Source organism: Macrobrachium rosenbergii, chromosome 6 (genome assembly GCF_040412425.1).
Source record: "Macrobrachium rosenbergii isolate ZJJX-2024 chromosome 6, ASM4041242v1, whole genome shotgun sequence".
NCBI classification, from domain to species: Eukaryota; Metazoa; Arthropoda; class Malacostraca; order Decapoda; family Palaemonidae; genus Macrobrachium; species Macrobrachium rosenbergii.
This window is the reverse complement of record NC_089746.1, coordinates 29,781,512-29,796,511: the sequence shown is the minus strand read 5'-3', so window position 1 is coordinate 29,796,511 and position 15,000 is coordinate 29,781,512. Positions and strand designations below refer to the sequence as shown.

At 36.6% G+C, this 15,000-nt stretch overlaps 2 protein-coding genes across 2 annotated transcripts in view; one reads left to right on the top strand and one right to left on the bottom strand.

Annotated features, from left to right (window-relative positions):
• LOC136839408 (uncharacterized) overlaps positions 1 to 15,000 on the bottom strand; it is a 200,424-nt gene that overhangs the window by 123,307 nt on the left and 62,117 nt on the right. The gene's annotated exons all lie outside the window — the stretch shown is intronic.
• On the top strand, positions 824 to 11,190 carry LOC136839406 (uncharacterized). The gene is made up of 4 exons (XM_067105398.1): positions 824 to 1,036; positions 7,536 to 7,585; positions 7,927 to 7,995; positions 9,149 to 11,190. Exons 1-4 carry the CDS (start codon positions 928 to 930, stop codon positions 9,929 to 9,931), a joined length of 1,011 nt encoding a protein of 336 aa, XP_066961499.1. The 5' UTR covers positions 824 to 927; the 3' UTR covers positions 9,932 to 11,190.

Genomic DNA, 15,000 nt, shown 5'->3' with positions numbered 1-15,000 from the left:
GTCTCCCAATTCATTTGAACCGTTTCATATTCATAAGCGCCCCTTGATACTGAGTGACGTCACGGCATCCATTCATATGAGGTTAGTCAGTGGTGTCTCCCATCTACCGCTGGCCCCTCCCTCCCGCTAGTCCTTCCTTCCCATTTCCACTCTGCCTTCCTGTGTTTCTTTCGTTTTGCTCTCCGTTCAATAGTTCTCCCCTTTTCTGCTCCCTTCTTCTTGCTTTCAGAGTTGCCTTCATCTTTTTATCGCGCCCTAACCCGCGACATGTCTGCTTCGTGTTTCAATGACTGAAGGAAAGCATCGAAAGGTATATACTCGTACTCGCAAAAAAAGGCGGGTAAGAGACCTTCCCGGTTCATCATTTTAATATGCAGGGCCTCTATTTGTTAACCTTCGGATAGTTTAATCACCGGTTGTGACGTCTGCAGCAAGGATACCGGCTTAAGCTGCGATGTACCCATCCTTACTAAAAAAAAAAAAAAAGATGAAATATTTTGCCGGGATTGCGTCATGAGCGGTGACAACAGGGCCACATATTGTGATTCATTGCATGGAACCCCTTGCCGTAAGCGTCTGGCAGTGCGCAGGAACATTATGGCCTAGTTGGCAAACTTTTTCTAATTTCGATCCATTATTTCTTCCTGAACAAATTAAGAAAGCCAACCCTTCTTTAGTGTGAGAGTTAAAATGCAACTTTCTGACAACAGTCAAGGTTAGTTTAAGAACGAGAAACCGCAGAGAGAGAGTTATTAATTCCAGACGTCGAGGAAACTGGCAACGAACCTATTACATCACGAGACCATCGCGTCAACTAAGGGGAGAGAGAGAGAAAGAGAGATAGAGAGAGTGTTGTAAGGGAAAGAGAAGCGTACTTTTAGACCCGTAGTGTGACTCCATAGCATCAGATCAACCGCCGCTTCAATCATGAGAGCAACAACGTTTCTCCTCCGCCAATACGGTGTTGTGGTTTTGTGCTTCCTAGGAGGCAAGACGCTTGCAGACGCTGCTTCTGTTGGTGCTGCTGCTTGTGCCCGTAAGTGAATCGACTTTTGAATTACGCTGCATGCATGTGTTTGGAAGATTTACAAAGTTAGTAGCGTTAACACTTTGTCTTTTTACGCGAATTTTCGTGGTGCAAAATCCAAGTGAAAGTTTTCCTGTACTTGCGTCGGCAAGGTCCTAATATGGGTCTAAATAAATATTTACGCTTTTATTATCGCTCGTTCTCAAATCAGACTGAGCATTTGATTTTCGTTTTGTGATGTCCGTTCAGAATTCTATTTTTACGATTCTCTAGATGCAATTGAGGCATCAATGGTCATCACCAGGCAGATCGTACAAAAACGTATCAAATTACAAATTACCATGACGCGGCAGCAGATGCAGACAATATTTTTTTGTCATCGTGCCGTGATTCATACTTTCTTCATTGAATCGACTTCCATATAAGGTGTAAAAGCGGATCTAAGAGACAATTATTTATCAGAGTACCTAAGGATAAAGTGAAATCTCACCCATAATCAGTGAACATAAGATGAAAAAGCTTCCGTTGCTTAAACAGAGCGAGTTGATTTTTAAACCGTATTAGTTGATAATACTCCATCTGAAATTGGTTAGTAATGGATGAATGTTTCCAGTTTATTTTCTGACAATAATGTTTTGGTTGACACAGTCTAACATAAGAGAGCAAAACCGAGCTTAGTCGAAAATTACGGTTTTCATACAGATTTGACCACGGTCCATTAGATCCTTATTTCTGCCTGAGTCGTTCTCTCATTTGATTCAGTTTCAGTACATAGTCATCCAGCCATCACACGAGAAAGTAGTTTGATATTGACTTGCTGCTGGCGCGCGAGCGAGCTTTCATTTCATGGACGTTGCGTCGTCCTATGGCGGTGAAGAGCTTAGGTCAGGCTTGACTTCCGAAAGTGGAAAGCTTGTTCCAACCCTGGAGGAGTTGGTTGATCTGTTTAATATACCTTATGGTAAACTATTTCATCAGTTAGTTACTCTCCTTACGCGACGTTTCACATAGGTAAATGATAACTGCATACACACTATATGTTTAGTTTATATACATTATATATATATATATATATATATATATATATATATATATATTGTATATACATATAAATATATATGTATACGTATATATATATATATATATTTACATATACATACATATATATACATATACATGCATACATATATATATGTGTACATATATACATAGACATACTGTACATAGGCTACATATATGTATATATATATATATATATGTGTGTATACATGCACACACCCAAACACACACACGTGTGTGTGTGTGTGTAATTTGCTCTTACATGCTCAGTGCCGATGTCGTAACTTTACCTTTAGGCCGATATTGTTTTTCTAGCAAACCACGAGATCAGAGCGACCTCGGAGCCGTACAAACACACTAAACGATTGTACAATCGCCTTCCCTTCCACGCGACCGTCATTACGTCAGTCAAGCGTTTCAAAATGAGCCGGAGTGTGAAGGAGAGTTCCCGTTTAACAAAAGTACGGAATTAATCAGGAATCCGTTTTCCTCCTTCCAAGTTCGGGAAGAAACTGGAGGGCCTTTTTCCTTATGGCCACAAATCAGAAAGAAACATGAGGGCAAAATATATAAAAGACAAAAGTAAAGGAATTATTCTACAAGGTATTTTCCTCTTTTCAAGACCAGGGCGAAATCAGTAACTCTTGTCGTCATAAGCGAAAACGTTAAGACATCAACCCATAAAGGCGATAGGCGGAGACAAAAATAGAAGGTACTGAGAGCCAGCTAAACTCTACGAGTAAATGTTGGCGGCCAAATGGTACAATATTCAAGAGAACTGATAGGGAAGCAGAAAGGTAGAATTTCCTTTATCAAAGAAATTTTGTGTTAGCACCCGTAAGTAGAGCCCCAGAAAGATTCCTTACTATGCACATAGCTCTATTATTTTTTTAGTTTTAGTTTCTGTAAAAGAAACTAATGTTCCGGCTTTGTCTGTCCGTCCGCAGTTTATTCTGCCCGCACTTTTTCTATCCGCCCTCAGGTCTTAAAAACTGCTAAGGCTAGAGAGCTACAAATTGGTATGTTGCGCATCCACCCTCCAATCAGCAAGCATACCAAATTGCAGCCCTCCAGCCTCAGTAGCTTTTATTTTATTTAAGGTTAAAGTTAGTCATAATCGTGCTTCTGGCAACGATATAGGATAGGCCACCACCAGGCCGTGGTTAAAGTTTCATGGGCTGCGGCTCACACAGCATTATACCGAGACCACCGAAAGACAGGTCTGTTTTCGGTGGCCTTGATTATACGCTGTAGAGGGTGTACAGAAAACTCGATTGCGCCGAAGAAACTTCGGCGCAATTTTTACTTGTTTTATATGTTCACGGATGGATCCATAAGTGAGCCTACCGCATGTATGCACATACTTTCGCTACCGGATCTCAGCTTTTTATGACTTTTTCCAAGAATGGAAAGCAAAATATGCCAGGAAATAACTATTATCACTTGCAGAACCCAGCAGAAACTGTGCCACACACACACACAGAGAGAGAGAGAGAGAGAGAGAGAGAGAGAGAGTCTTGAGGACAGATCTAGCGTAAGGGCGGCCTGAATAGGCGAATCAGTCCCCAACAAAAGACAGATCTACCGGGTCCATTTTCTTGCAGGACAGATCCCAGATACGGGATCTCATGCTCTTCTTCTTGCCCTCAACACTGAGGATTTCAGAGCTTCGTGGAGGCAGTGACTCAAAGACATAATTCAATGAAACTGGGACAAAATTTTGACTGAACTTCAATATAAATCGGTACTTCTGTCTCAGAAGAAAAGTAAAACTCAAGGATCTTTCCTAGAGAGTGACCCCAGGACTAATATTTCTTGGGGATCATTATCTTTATGATATTTAAAGTCTTTTGTTTATGTTTTTACGGCCATCCCCAACGGACTTGTACTAAACACAACGCATAGATGGATACTTGTAGGGTTAAAACCCTCAGGGGTCACTATCTAGGAAAGATCCAAAACTAAATTTTGGCAAAATATAAAAACCAAGAAATTTACTCAGTATTAAAATTGATATGCAAAAACGTATCAAGGAACCACGTAAATGAAGTTAAAATCAAGTAATGTTTGCCGCATTCGCAAATTAGTTTTTATTTTTTATTATGTGTTTTGAAAAATTTTCCAGTGCACAACAGGAAAACAGAAGAATTATTACCAGATATTCATAAACTGCGACCTCAATAGAATACTTTTGTTAGATAATTCCTTTGTTAGATTTTTAAGCTCATATATATATATATATATATATATATATATATATATATATATATATATATATATATCTATATAGATAGATAGATAGATAGATAAATAATGATAGACAGACATATGTATATATGTATGCACATATATTATTATATATATACAGTATGTATATATATATATATATATATATATATAAATATCATATTTATTTTATATTCTTTAAACTTCAATATATCATTGATTTGTTTATATATATATTTAAATATATATATATATATATATATATATATATATATATATATATATATATATATATATACATACACATATGCGTGCACACACACATATATGTGTGTATTAGAACTTCTGTAATTTCATACGTTTAATGCACTTTTTCATCCATCACTTTCTTGCTATGGCAACTTACTGTATTTGGCTATAAATCAATTCGCATTATTTAAAAAATTACGGCGAACGTATATTGTACCCACGTGCTTGTTGCTCAGTGGTCTGGTAAAACTAAGGTATACTTTTTTTTATAAACATTTCCCTTTCCCTCTACGAAGCAGAGCTCCCAGGATAAATTCCGGAGGCACGTTAAATGACTAGAAGCCGTGGGAAAACAACTAACAGGTGCTAGTGTTCCCAGGCTGTTTCCACTTTCGATATTTCTCTGTTTCTCAACTCTGCCCAGGCTCCTGCAAGACCGAAGGAGGCCTGGATTTCCGATTTCTAGGTTCAAACTTACGTTGTCCCTGAGATGAAGTGGGCTACCGCACTATGTAAACAAATACGATATTGCTTTTATGGCCAAATGATTCACTATACACTTAAGTCGAAATGCCCAATGTCTTTCCGTTTACTTCTTGGCGTAATACATCGATGCAATGAAAACAACATTAAAAGAAAAAGTGAAAATGCTTTCTGGTGGTTAGCCAACACGATCATATGATTGCGCTTTCGTTTTCTGTTGTTATTACATGGGAATCTATTCAGTTGTACGTTGCCTTCGGAGTTGAGGAATCTTCGGTTGTCTTATTCTAGGGAATCTGGAAGGAAATCGACACAAAATACTGAATAACAACTTAATTATATCTCTCTGATTATCTTTTATATCAATATTAATAAAGTATTATCAAAATGAGGCAAATAACCACTTTCTCATTCCTTCATTTCTCCGAAAGTTTTTTGCACTACGAAAAAAGATGATTTACAAACACTTTTACTACCACAGCCCTCTGTCGATGATATAAGACACATCAAGAAGTAAAATAATCGGTGAATTAACAAATGACAAAACTCGGAAAATGCATAAAACGAAGGATTTGTTCTCCAGGAAATAAAAACAAACGTAAAAGGGTTGTCTCCCTGTCTTTTTTTTTTTTTTTTCTTTTTTTTGAGAGAGCTCCTCCTTCGAGCGGTAACCTGTGCTGGCACATGTTTATGTTAATCCAACAACAAGCACTATACTTTTCCTCTTAATCCATTTTTCTCCTTTCCTGTTGTCAATGTCCCCCTTGGGCACACGACTTGCATTCAATATTCTCGCTCTCTTGATCTGTGGAACTACCAAGAACTACTTATGAAACAACTCAGTACTCAGTCACCGGTGATGTCGTGCTCTCTCTCTCTCTCTCTCTCTCTCTCTCTCCTGTATCCCGACGCCTGAAAAACTGCGACCAAACAATTGCCAGAAAACAAACGGTGTCAATAATTATATTATAAATAAATCAAAGGCTAATCAAATTTCTTTCATAAAATTAGAATATAGGGCATAGGAATTTAACAGTTTTGTAGTAGAGTGAGTTTTCAATAAATAAGGTAGGGGTGGCAAGCTATTTTCATCTTGAATTCGGTATTTCGGATCCTTCTGTGGTTAGATTCTTTGTTCGCAGCCCCTAAAAACGAAAGTTGTCTTGTCAAGGGATAGCCATATTCTGGTGACGCTCGTCAACGTGCTATCAAATCTGCATACAAAGTATGGGACAACGTTAACTTTTAGGTAAGCGAAAGCCACACACAACGATCCACACACACACACACACACACACATATATATATATATATATATATATATATATATATATATATATATATATATATATATATATATATATATGTATATATATATATATATATATATGTATATATTTATATATTATACTGTATATATATATATATATATATTTACATATACATTGTATATAATATATGTATAATATATATATATAATATATATATATATATATATATATATATATATATATATATAATGTAATAATGTACATACTATTTCATAAACAAAATATTTGTTTAAGGTAATGAGACTCGACTGCTTTACACTGATGGTGTCTGTCAGTCATTTGTACACAAGTATTGTACCACTGTATAAAAACAGAAAAGTATTTTCTCAAGAGTACTGAAAAAAACCGAAATCAGTGGAGACAAGGAAGAATAGTCACCCAATATTTCTAACAGTTCTTGACATTTGGCCTCAGCGTGAAAAAGAATTGCCACTAGAATTCAGTGCGCGCTCTTGTTTACCTCGATTCCTGGAACTGGCTGTCAGTTAAGGACAACTTTTTCATTTTCTTATGGTCTTCTCGCCTTTTATTTTGTTTCATTTTATTTAAACCCCGGCACGAAAATCTTAACGGAATGCCTGTTCTGTCAGCCTCTGAACGCAAAGGTTACCAAAAGGGCTCTTAAAAAAAAATCTAAAATTAACAACTGAACAGGGAAAATATTTTTTAGATAAATTAGGTATGTCTTGCAACATAACAGTTCCTTAAATACATGTATCAAAATTACCAAAGTACTTATTATGTCTGATATACTTTTAGTCCAGATTTAAATGCAATATTCCTCCATTCAAAATTTCTAGTACAATAATCATCTAATGAAATAAAGTTTTTGTGAGACAAAGTACCTGTTCTGATAAGCTCAGATTTTACAATCATAATTAGATTCTGTCTGATATGAACACAATTTTGTATACCTCTTAGAATGGTGTCCTATTGCTTCCTTTGAAACTTTCCAACTGCTTTAGTAACAATAAGATATTAATCTCTTTTCCTGCCAACTGAGTAGAATGGGGAGTATTTTCGACGTTAATCGTGAACAGGACTGCAAACCTACAGACTTTTGTTTCTTTAAACAAAATCCAAAGCTTATGGATTAATGTTGTAGTTCATTATAAACAGCGAGGTCATTCATTTAACATTTGTTTCTCTATCTCTTTCAGAAAAGGGCTGTAATGCTGCACCTTTTGAAGAACTGTTGGTTCTGTTTAAGGTGAGAATCCCGTATTTATTTACGCACACACATTGTTAAATTATTGAAATTCTACGAATTAGTATCATGAAATCTTGTCTTTCATCAAATTAATTTTCGTTGCAGACTCATCTTAAAATTGTTCATATATATTTATATATATATATATATATATATATATATATATATATATATATATATATATATATATATATATATATATATATATATATATATATATATATATATATATATATATATATATATATATATTACCTTTTGGATGGCATGCTATTCGAAAGACCAATATTACTCTACATTTATTTATTCTAAAGACTTCTAAGGAATATTATCTCTTGCAGGACGACAAACTACATGCTTTTTCCGATGCCGTCTCACAAGAACTAGAAGAAGACATTCGAAGCCAAGAGGTAATTATATACTAACTAACCACTGAAATCATATTCAAACGCAGGTTTTCCATTAGCTTAATGGTAGAGACTGTCATAATTACTTCAACCGCAAAAAATAAGTATGGAAGCAAAATAGAAATTTACTGAAACATACTGAATGTAATAGTCCCATTCGCCAGATCTGTCCATTGTACTGATCACGTTGCCTCTACACTTCTTTTTTTTTCTGATAATTTTGGATGTGCTTCCCGTGAAAGCCTTGAAATTCGTAAAGGAAATGATGACTCTGTTCTGCTACAGAGCCACTACATTCAAACCAGTGATAATGATGCTGATAATGACAATGATATCAACGATAATGATGCTGTAATTAATGAAAATCTAGTAACTTTAAGGCAGCAATCGTATTTGAATTTTTAAGAAAGTTAATTTGTTCCGTAATCCTGTCTCGAACAGAATTAACTTGAACTGTAAGATATGCAAGAAGAAATCTTCTCTAAATAGCATTGCTATTACAGTTAAATGGTTGAATATGGCAACTAAAATAGCAGATTGGTGCGAAACGTGTTTGTTATGGTAAATCAAATCTTCGGTTTTATATCTCATTTTGCCACAAAATCTTTTATTATTCTTGGTATAATAATTCTGTAAATAAAACTCAACACTATTAATTGTTTAATCTAGGTATTTTTAGTTTATTTGATCTTGCAAATATGTTCTGGTTGTTCCTCATCCTGATATTTTTTGTATTCGTGATTAGATGCCTTTCTTGTCATCCTGATTTTTGTACCTGTGACATCATTATAAGTTATTAATATTCATTTACCATTTTGGTTTGTGAACTGGACCTTGCTAATCTGGGATAATACCTAGCATGTTGTATTCTCGTTTATATTATTATGGTGATAACTCTAAATGCCGTTGCTTGGTAAATCAGCGACATTTTTGCTCCCATAAGCCCTAGAGATATTTGGAATTAGAAAAGCGTTAATGTAATTTACGCAGTTCAGGTACATTACCAAAAATCCTGTTCTGGTATTCACATACATGCCTGATAACTTTAAGTATATAATATAATTCTTTGTTTACTGGGTGTTTCATACTTAGGAGATAGAGTAACGAAACAGTTGTTAGAGGCCAATGCATACATTTAAGGAATTTCCTTTTCCAGGAATGGCTTCCAGTCATCGCCTCCCTGAAAAATGGCAGCCATCCTGCGTACCTCTTCGAAGAACCTTTTGCTTTCCGTCAGAATCAGACAGGATCGTCCAAGTCCTCATCTGGGACAGTCACTCTCTTCAACAATCAGATCTACGGAAAGCTGGAAAAGCAGGGCGCAAAAGGGAGCTATTCCTCCGTCAACCTTTACCTTATCACTTCAAAGGCCCCCAACATCCCAGAATACCTCTTCGCCGTGGGAACAGTTTCTCGCGTCCATTTCTCCTTCGAAGGGAGCTCAGTTGTCGCTTGGCAAGGTGTCGCTAGATCGCTTTCCTTCATGAAATACATCAACGGCTCTTACATCTACTTCGGGAACGTCTCCTCTGGCATGAAGGGCAAGGCAGAGCTGAAAAATGACACGGGCCTGCTTGTCACGACCGACACCCTGACGGTGACAAACACAACTTCTGAACCAATGAAGACTGTGACGAACGCCAGCTACAGCTTGAACTTCGAAGGGGGCGAATCTACCGAAATTTCCGGCAACCAAGAGATATCTCTGACCTCCAATGGTATCAAGACGTCCCTGAGTCTCGATGGTTCATTCCCCGGGAAAGGAGGCGGTCACTTCTCCATTTCCTCCACTGGCCGGACGACCAGCATCCACATGAACACCCCAGTTGATTTGGTCTTGCAGTTCGAAGGCCAGACGTCTTTCGACGCTGCTCAGCCCTTCAGTGACGAAAGCTTGCCAAGTCTTTTCAACGGCCTTCCTTGGGGTTCGGCAAACTAACGTGCATTGGAGGTTTAACTACTGCTGGCCATATGTAAACAGTACTTTCCTCATAACGAGGATGGTAGCCAATCATACTCGAGTTTACTAAGCTATAATGTAATCCTTGCTTTTGGGAGTAAAACAAAAGCAAAAATTAGGAAGGGTAACTTTACAGTTAATGTTAGTGCTCTGTAATCAGTATTCTACCGTAGAGATTTACCAGGCAAAGTGAAGGTGCGCCTGGAGGCTTATAAGGTAGGGCAGAGTAGAGGTACACCTGGAGGTGTAATGGTATTGCCCGAATCCTCACACGGTGGAAAAATTCAGAATAATTTACGTAATTTTATCACTCATACTAAAATTTAGATCTAGAACTGCACAATACTAATTGCTGCTAATAGATAGATAGCCTGCAGATTTAATGCTAGTACAAATCTCAGCCATTTCAAAAACAAATTTCCATTTCTAAATTATCACGTTAACCTTGTTTCCCGTACTTATTACCGATTATAATCAGTTTCCAATTGGGTATTGTGCCAACAGAAGCACTAACAGCATGCTGCCAAACTGCCCGGTCTTAAATTGTGTCAAAAGCTATGATTAGCCACGTCAGACTTTTGCTACTTAAACCAAAATCACCTTATTGTGTAGTCAGTAAGAATTGTGGATATATGTATATAAGATTTATAGGGTTTATTTATACCAAAAATTAATGTGAATATAATTTATATTTATTATTATTTCTTGTCTTTTGGATTCTCAAATGAAGATACCAAAGAGCAATAGAATTGAGAAAACTATTGCACAAATAAGATGTATTTAAAAGAAGCGTTACGAATTTGCGAGTTATTCATCATAATGTCTTATTTCATTTATTTATTGCAAAAACATTTTTCATTATTAGTTACTTAATGTAAAAAGACCTGATGAAGAAGAGAATTTATGAATGATTATACAATGCGAACATACATACATATATATATATATATATATATATATATATATATATATATATATATATATATATATATATATATATATCACATATACACATATATGTGTATGTACGTATGCTGTATGTATGTTTGTATAGGTATGAGTGTATAGGTGCCTTGAATTTAGTTTGATTTGATGGAATCTGAGTGGCTGTTTTTATCATTTGAATGTTGCCAATTTTCTGTGAAGCACTTTTTCCTATTTTTATGTATCAAAGTTAAATCTATCATCCATATCTCTATTTGACATGTATACAATATATAATGAACATGAACTATTCATTTCGTCTTTTCCTGTCCTAAGGGAAGCCTAGGATCGGAAATCCTGGGTTGTAGTTAGCAGAGGTGTTAGAATAAGCAGGCTTTAATGTCCTGGAGACTAAGGTGTGAGGACGGAAAAAAATGGTCTTTAAATAAAGTGAATGCTCAATATAATTAAGGGTTCTATACTCTGCTAATGAGACCTCTGAGTACAACCAGGGAAATTTGTCGTACACAGTTCATCCTTGTTTCAACGCCTGGAGCAGGATTGAAACGACTTAATGGTAATGTTATTAAAATATACTCTACTGGATAGAAACCAGTTTCCTATGTAAATGCCAATACACTAGGAAGAACTCCAGAACCTACATTAGTTACCCCTTCAATTCGCTGAGACACTAAGCAAACATAAGGAGAGAAAACGGAAGGCTCGCAGCCCACGTCATCTGCATAAGGTAAGTGGCACAGATCTGAGTCCAATGTATGTGTAAGAATCATAGTGAAAGAATTACTTATCTACGAACAATAAACAGTTACATGAAAAAATCTTGATAACTAAAATATAATACCCTCAAAGGAGAATAGATTTTAAACACCTACATCTACAACTGATAGGACTTGCATAACCAAGAAGGTATTAAAATTAATTTTTGAAAACAATGTTGCTTATTATTACGTAATTACAGTCTAAAAAGACCAAGGCTCATCCACACGTTTTTAGGGATCATCCAGCACCTGGCTGCTGCAACCTTCCACAGGTATGATCCCTTCGCAGCGCCTTCGGGATTGGACAGGGCTCTCCCTTCCAGAAGCAGGCAGGCTCGCTGGGTAATTCAAAACCGGTGGAATTACAATAAGGAAGGTTAAGGCCAGTATCCACGTGGCTGCTTTTTTTTATGGCCGAGGTTTGTCAGAGTTTGACGTACTTCATGCGTAATACCGTGTACTGATATTTTCTCAAGTCTGCACCGATCTTATTTGCTATATCTTTGATACTGTAGTGAAAATGGTCTCGCGTATTCGTTTAATACCTGCATAATTGTAGATACAATTAGGTAACATTAACGGAGTCATTACTACTTGAGTATCTTTAAAGTACTTTTTTCTTGCTGACCATCCCTTTGAGTATGTGTTGAGAATATTCTTGCTGTGGGTGTGTACCCATAATATCCATATAATTGTAGATGCAATGATATATAACTACAAGATTAAGGGTGCAAGAGCTGCACGTTTTATCTGAATTTTGTTATATTCTTTATATGGCCTCCTTTACCAGTAAACTTCAGTTAAATCCATTTAGCAAAAGTTCGGTCTATCACTAGTGTGGTAGCGTAACATCTTTCATATTCATGTTTAAGGGTCTATTTTTTTTTTCCATTTCCTCTGAGCAGTCCCAAAACATCCCAAACCGAAAAACTGGCCGTTGGTTTCAAAGTGCCCCATCCAGGGTCCAAGCCTACTATGTTGCAGAAATAATTGTAAGGTATTGCAAGCATTTCCGCTCTTCCGTCCTGCCAGAAAAGCAAAATCTTTTGTTTCAAAAGAATAAAACAAGAAACACTCTTTCGTTGACTATTATTACATTTACAACAGAAAATGCATTATATTTCTGGGTCGTGTTGCTTTGCTCTCCTGTCACAAGAATAACTTAGTCTAATGTTAGCAAAAATATTCTTACGTTGAATATTGGTTACCGGCCGGATAAAAGATTAAAATTACTTTTTTTTTCACGCTGTATTTCTGGTTTGTTACTCTGCCATATGTCTCGCTTCCTACTTGGATACAGAGTGTCTCAGGTGTCGAACTCATCGCCGTATATATCGACTAGTTACGTAAGGTATGTGCATCACTTCCTACTCATCATAACCTACTGGTTTTGAAGACCGGGTTTCAAAACTACTTCTTTTGTCTCTTCCTTTTTATTCTTTGTTCCATGCCCACATTGCATCGACAGCGCTAAGGAGATACATAGTGAATTCAACTTATGAAACAAATGATGTTTGTTAAGCGGACCGTAATACCTCAAATATTGCTGAAACGGAAGTCCATTTAAAAGTAGGATCTGAATAGAATTTATAAGCAAAAAATATAACATTGTAAGAAACTAGATACGGTGATATTATTCGAATATTCACATTATTCACGTCTCATAGTTTTTTGCGATTTGATAAACTTCCATTTGAAGTCAGTTTTTTTTTTTTTACAAAAGCAGTTCTTTTATTTTATTTATACATATTTTCTGGTTGATTTGATCCATGCTTTAAAAAGCTTCCTAAAGCAAGGACGCATGATAAGGACGTAATCCTACAGTATTAAAGAAATATTTTCACTCTTAACAAACTGCGAAAAAAAATCTGTCAAATCATTCATATAATTTCTTTTCGTCGTTTTTTTTTTTTTAGTTTGGCGATTTTTTATGCTGCATATAGCATCATAAAGTAAGCATTCACTGAGTCAAGCGCAGGGACAAGGCTCCAGTCCTCCAGGACAAAAGAAATGTTTTCACTCTTAACCAACTCCGCGAAAAAATATCTTTCATATCATTTATATAGTTTCTTTTCGTCTTTTTTTTTTTTTTGTTAGTTTGGCTACTTTTTATGCTGCATATAGCATCATAAAGTAAGCATTCACTGCGTCAAGTGCTGGGACAAGGCTCCAGTCCTCCAGGACAAAAGAAATATTTTCAGATCATACTAAAGAGACTGACTGACAGACAGACAGAGACGGAGAGAGAGCCGGTAACTGCACGCTCGGGTCTTGGTTACTAAGCGGGAGAACTTTTGAATGTTGCTATTTATATACACACTGGAAAAGACTGTGAATGGCCCTACCCAGCAGCAACTTTATTTTTTTTTCTATCATCTTCGCCTTCTTCTTGCTGTACCCGGCATGGTGTATGCAAGAACCTCTTCCGATAACCCTGCTGCTGGAAGAGGCCCTCCGGGGGGAAAGGGCATGTAGCGGTCTGGCCACTCACTTGTGTTGCCTGGCTGGAATGTACGAGAGGTGTCCTGTAGAAGGAGGATGTTCCTTCCTTCCAGACATCTCAGCCCGTGCGACGTCTTTTATAGTTTAAGGATGAACTCGTCCTTTCGAACAAAGGTGCTTTGAAGGGGCTGGTTTCTTACATAGAAAATATAGAAGAGCTATTCGGTACTTTATCTTATTTATTATTTTTTTTTTTTAATTAACGACAACAGTAACCCCTCTGCCGTGTTTCGGTTCGAAACCCATTATGGAAGGAAGAGCCTCTGTATTTACTTCTCCAAATTCAAGTGGCCATTGTCTCTATTAGAAATACTTGTAATTATATCAGTAAACAGAATCGTTTCAAGAGTTCAGCCATTAAGCAGTCATAGGCTCAGAATCATCTTTCACCAGTGTTCAATATCAAGGAACAAAGGATAATGAGAGAGAGCCAGAATCATTCAGTCCCACATATAGATTACAGAAAGTTCCAAAATCTCCCGAAGTTTGATTTTAAGAGGGAAGACCGCATTAAGACCGAAATAGAAGACATTATGAGTGGCTTTAAATTTAGCTTATCCAGGTTGTTCTCCTCTGGTTACAACCAGTCAATCGCCAGGTGCAGCTGCACTTTCTGGCTCTTGGAAACCGCCGGTTTGGGCAGCTTGTTGCTGCCACTCCTGGTGAAATTCGAGTCGGATCCACAAGAAAATAATCTCGGGTGGTCCTGGGCAAAGGAAGCCTTATAATTAAAAAGAAGGAGCAAAGGAAAAAAACTGTTATGTATTTGGTAGATAAAAGCAATACAGACTAACATTTTCATGAAATTACATGCAAATTTCACATTTAGCTTTTCGTGTGAAA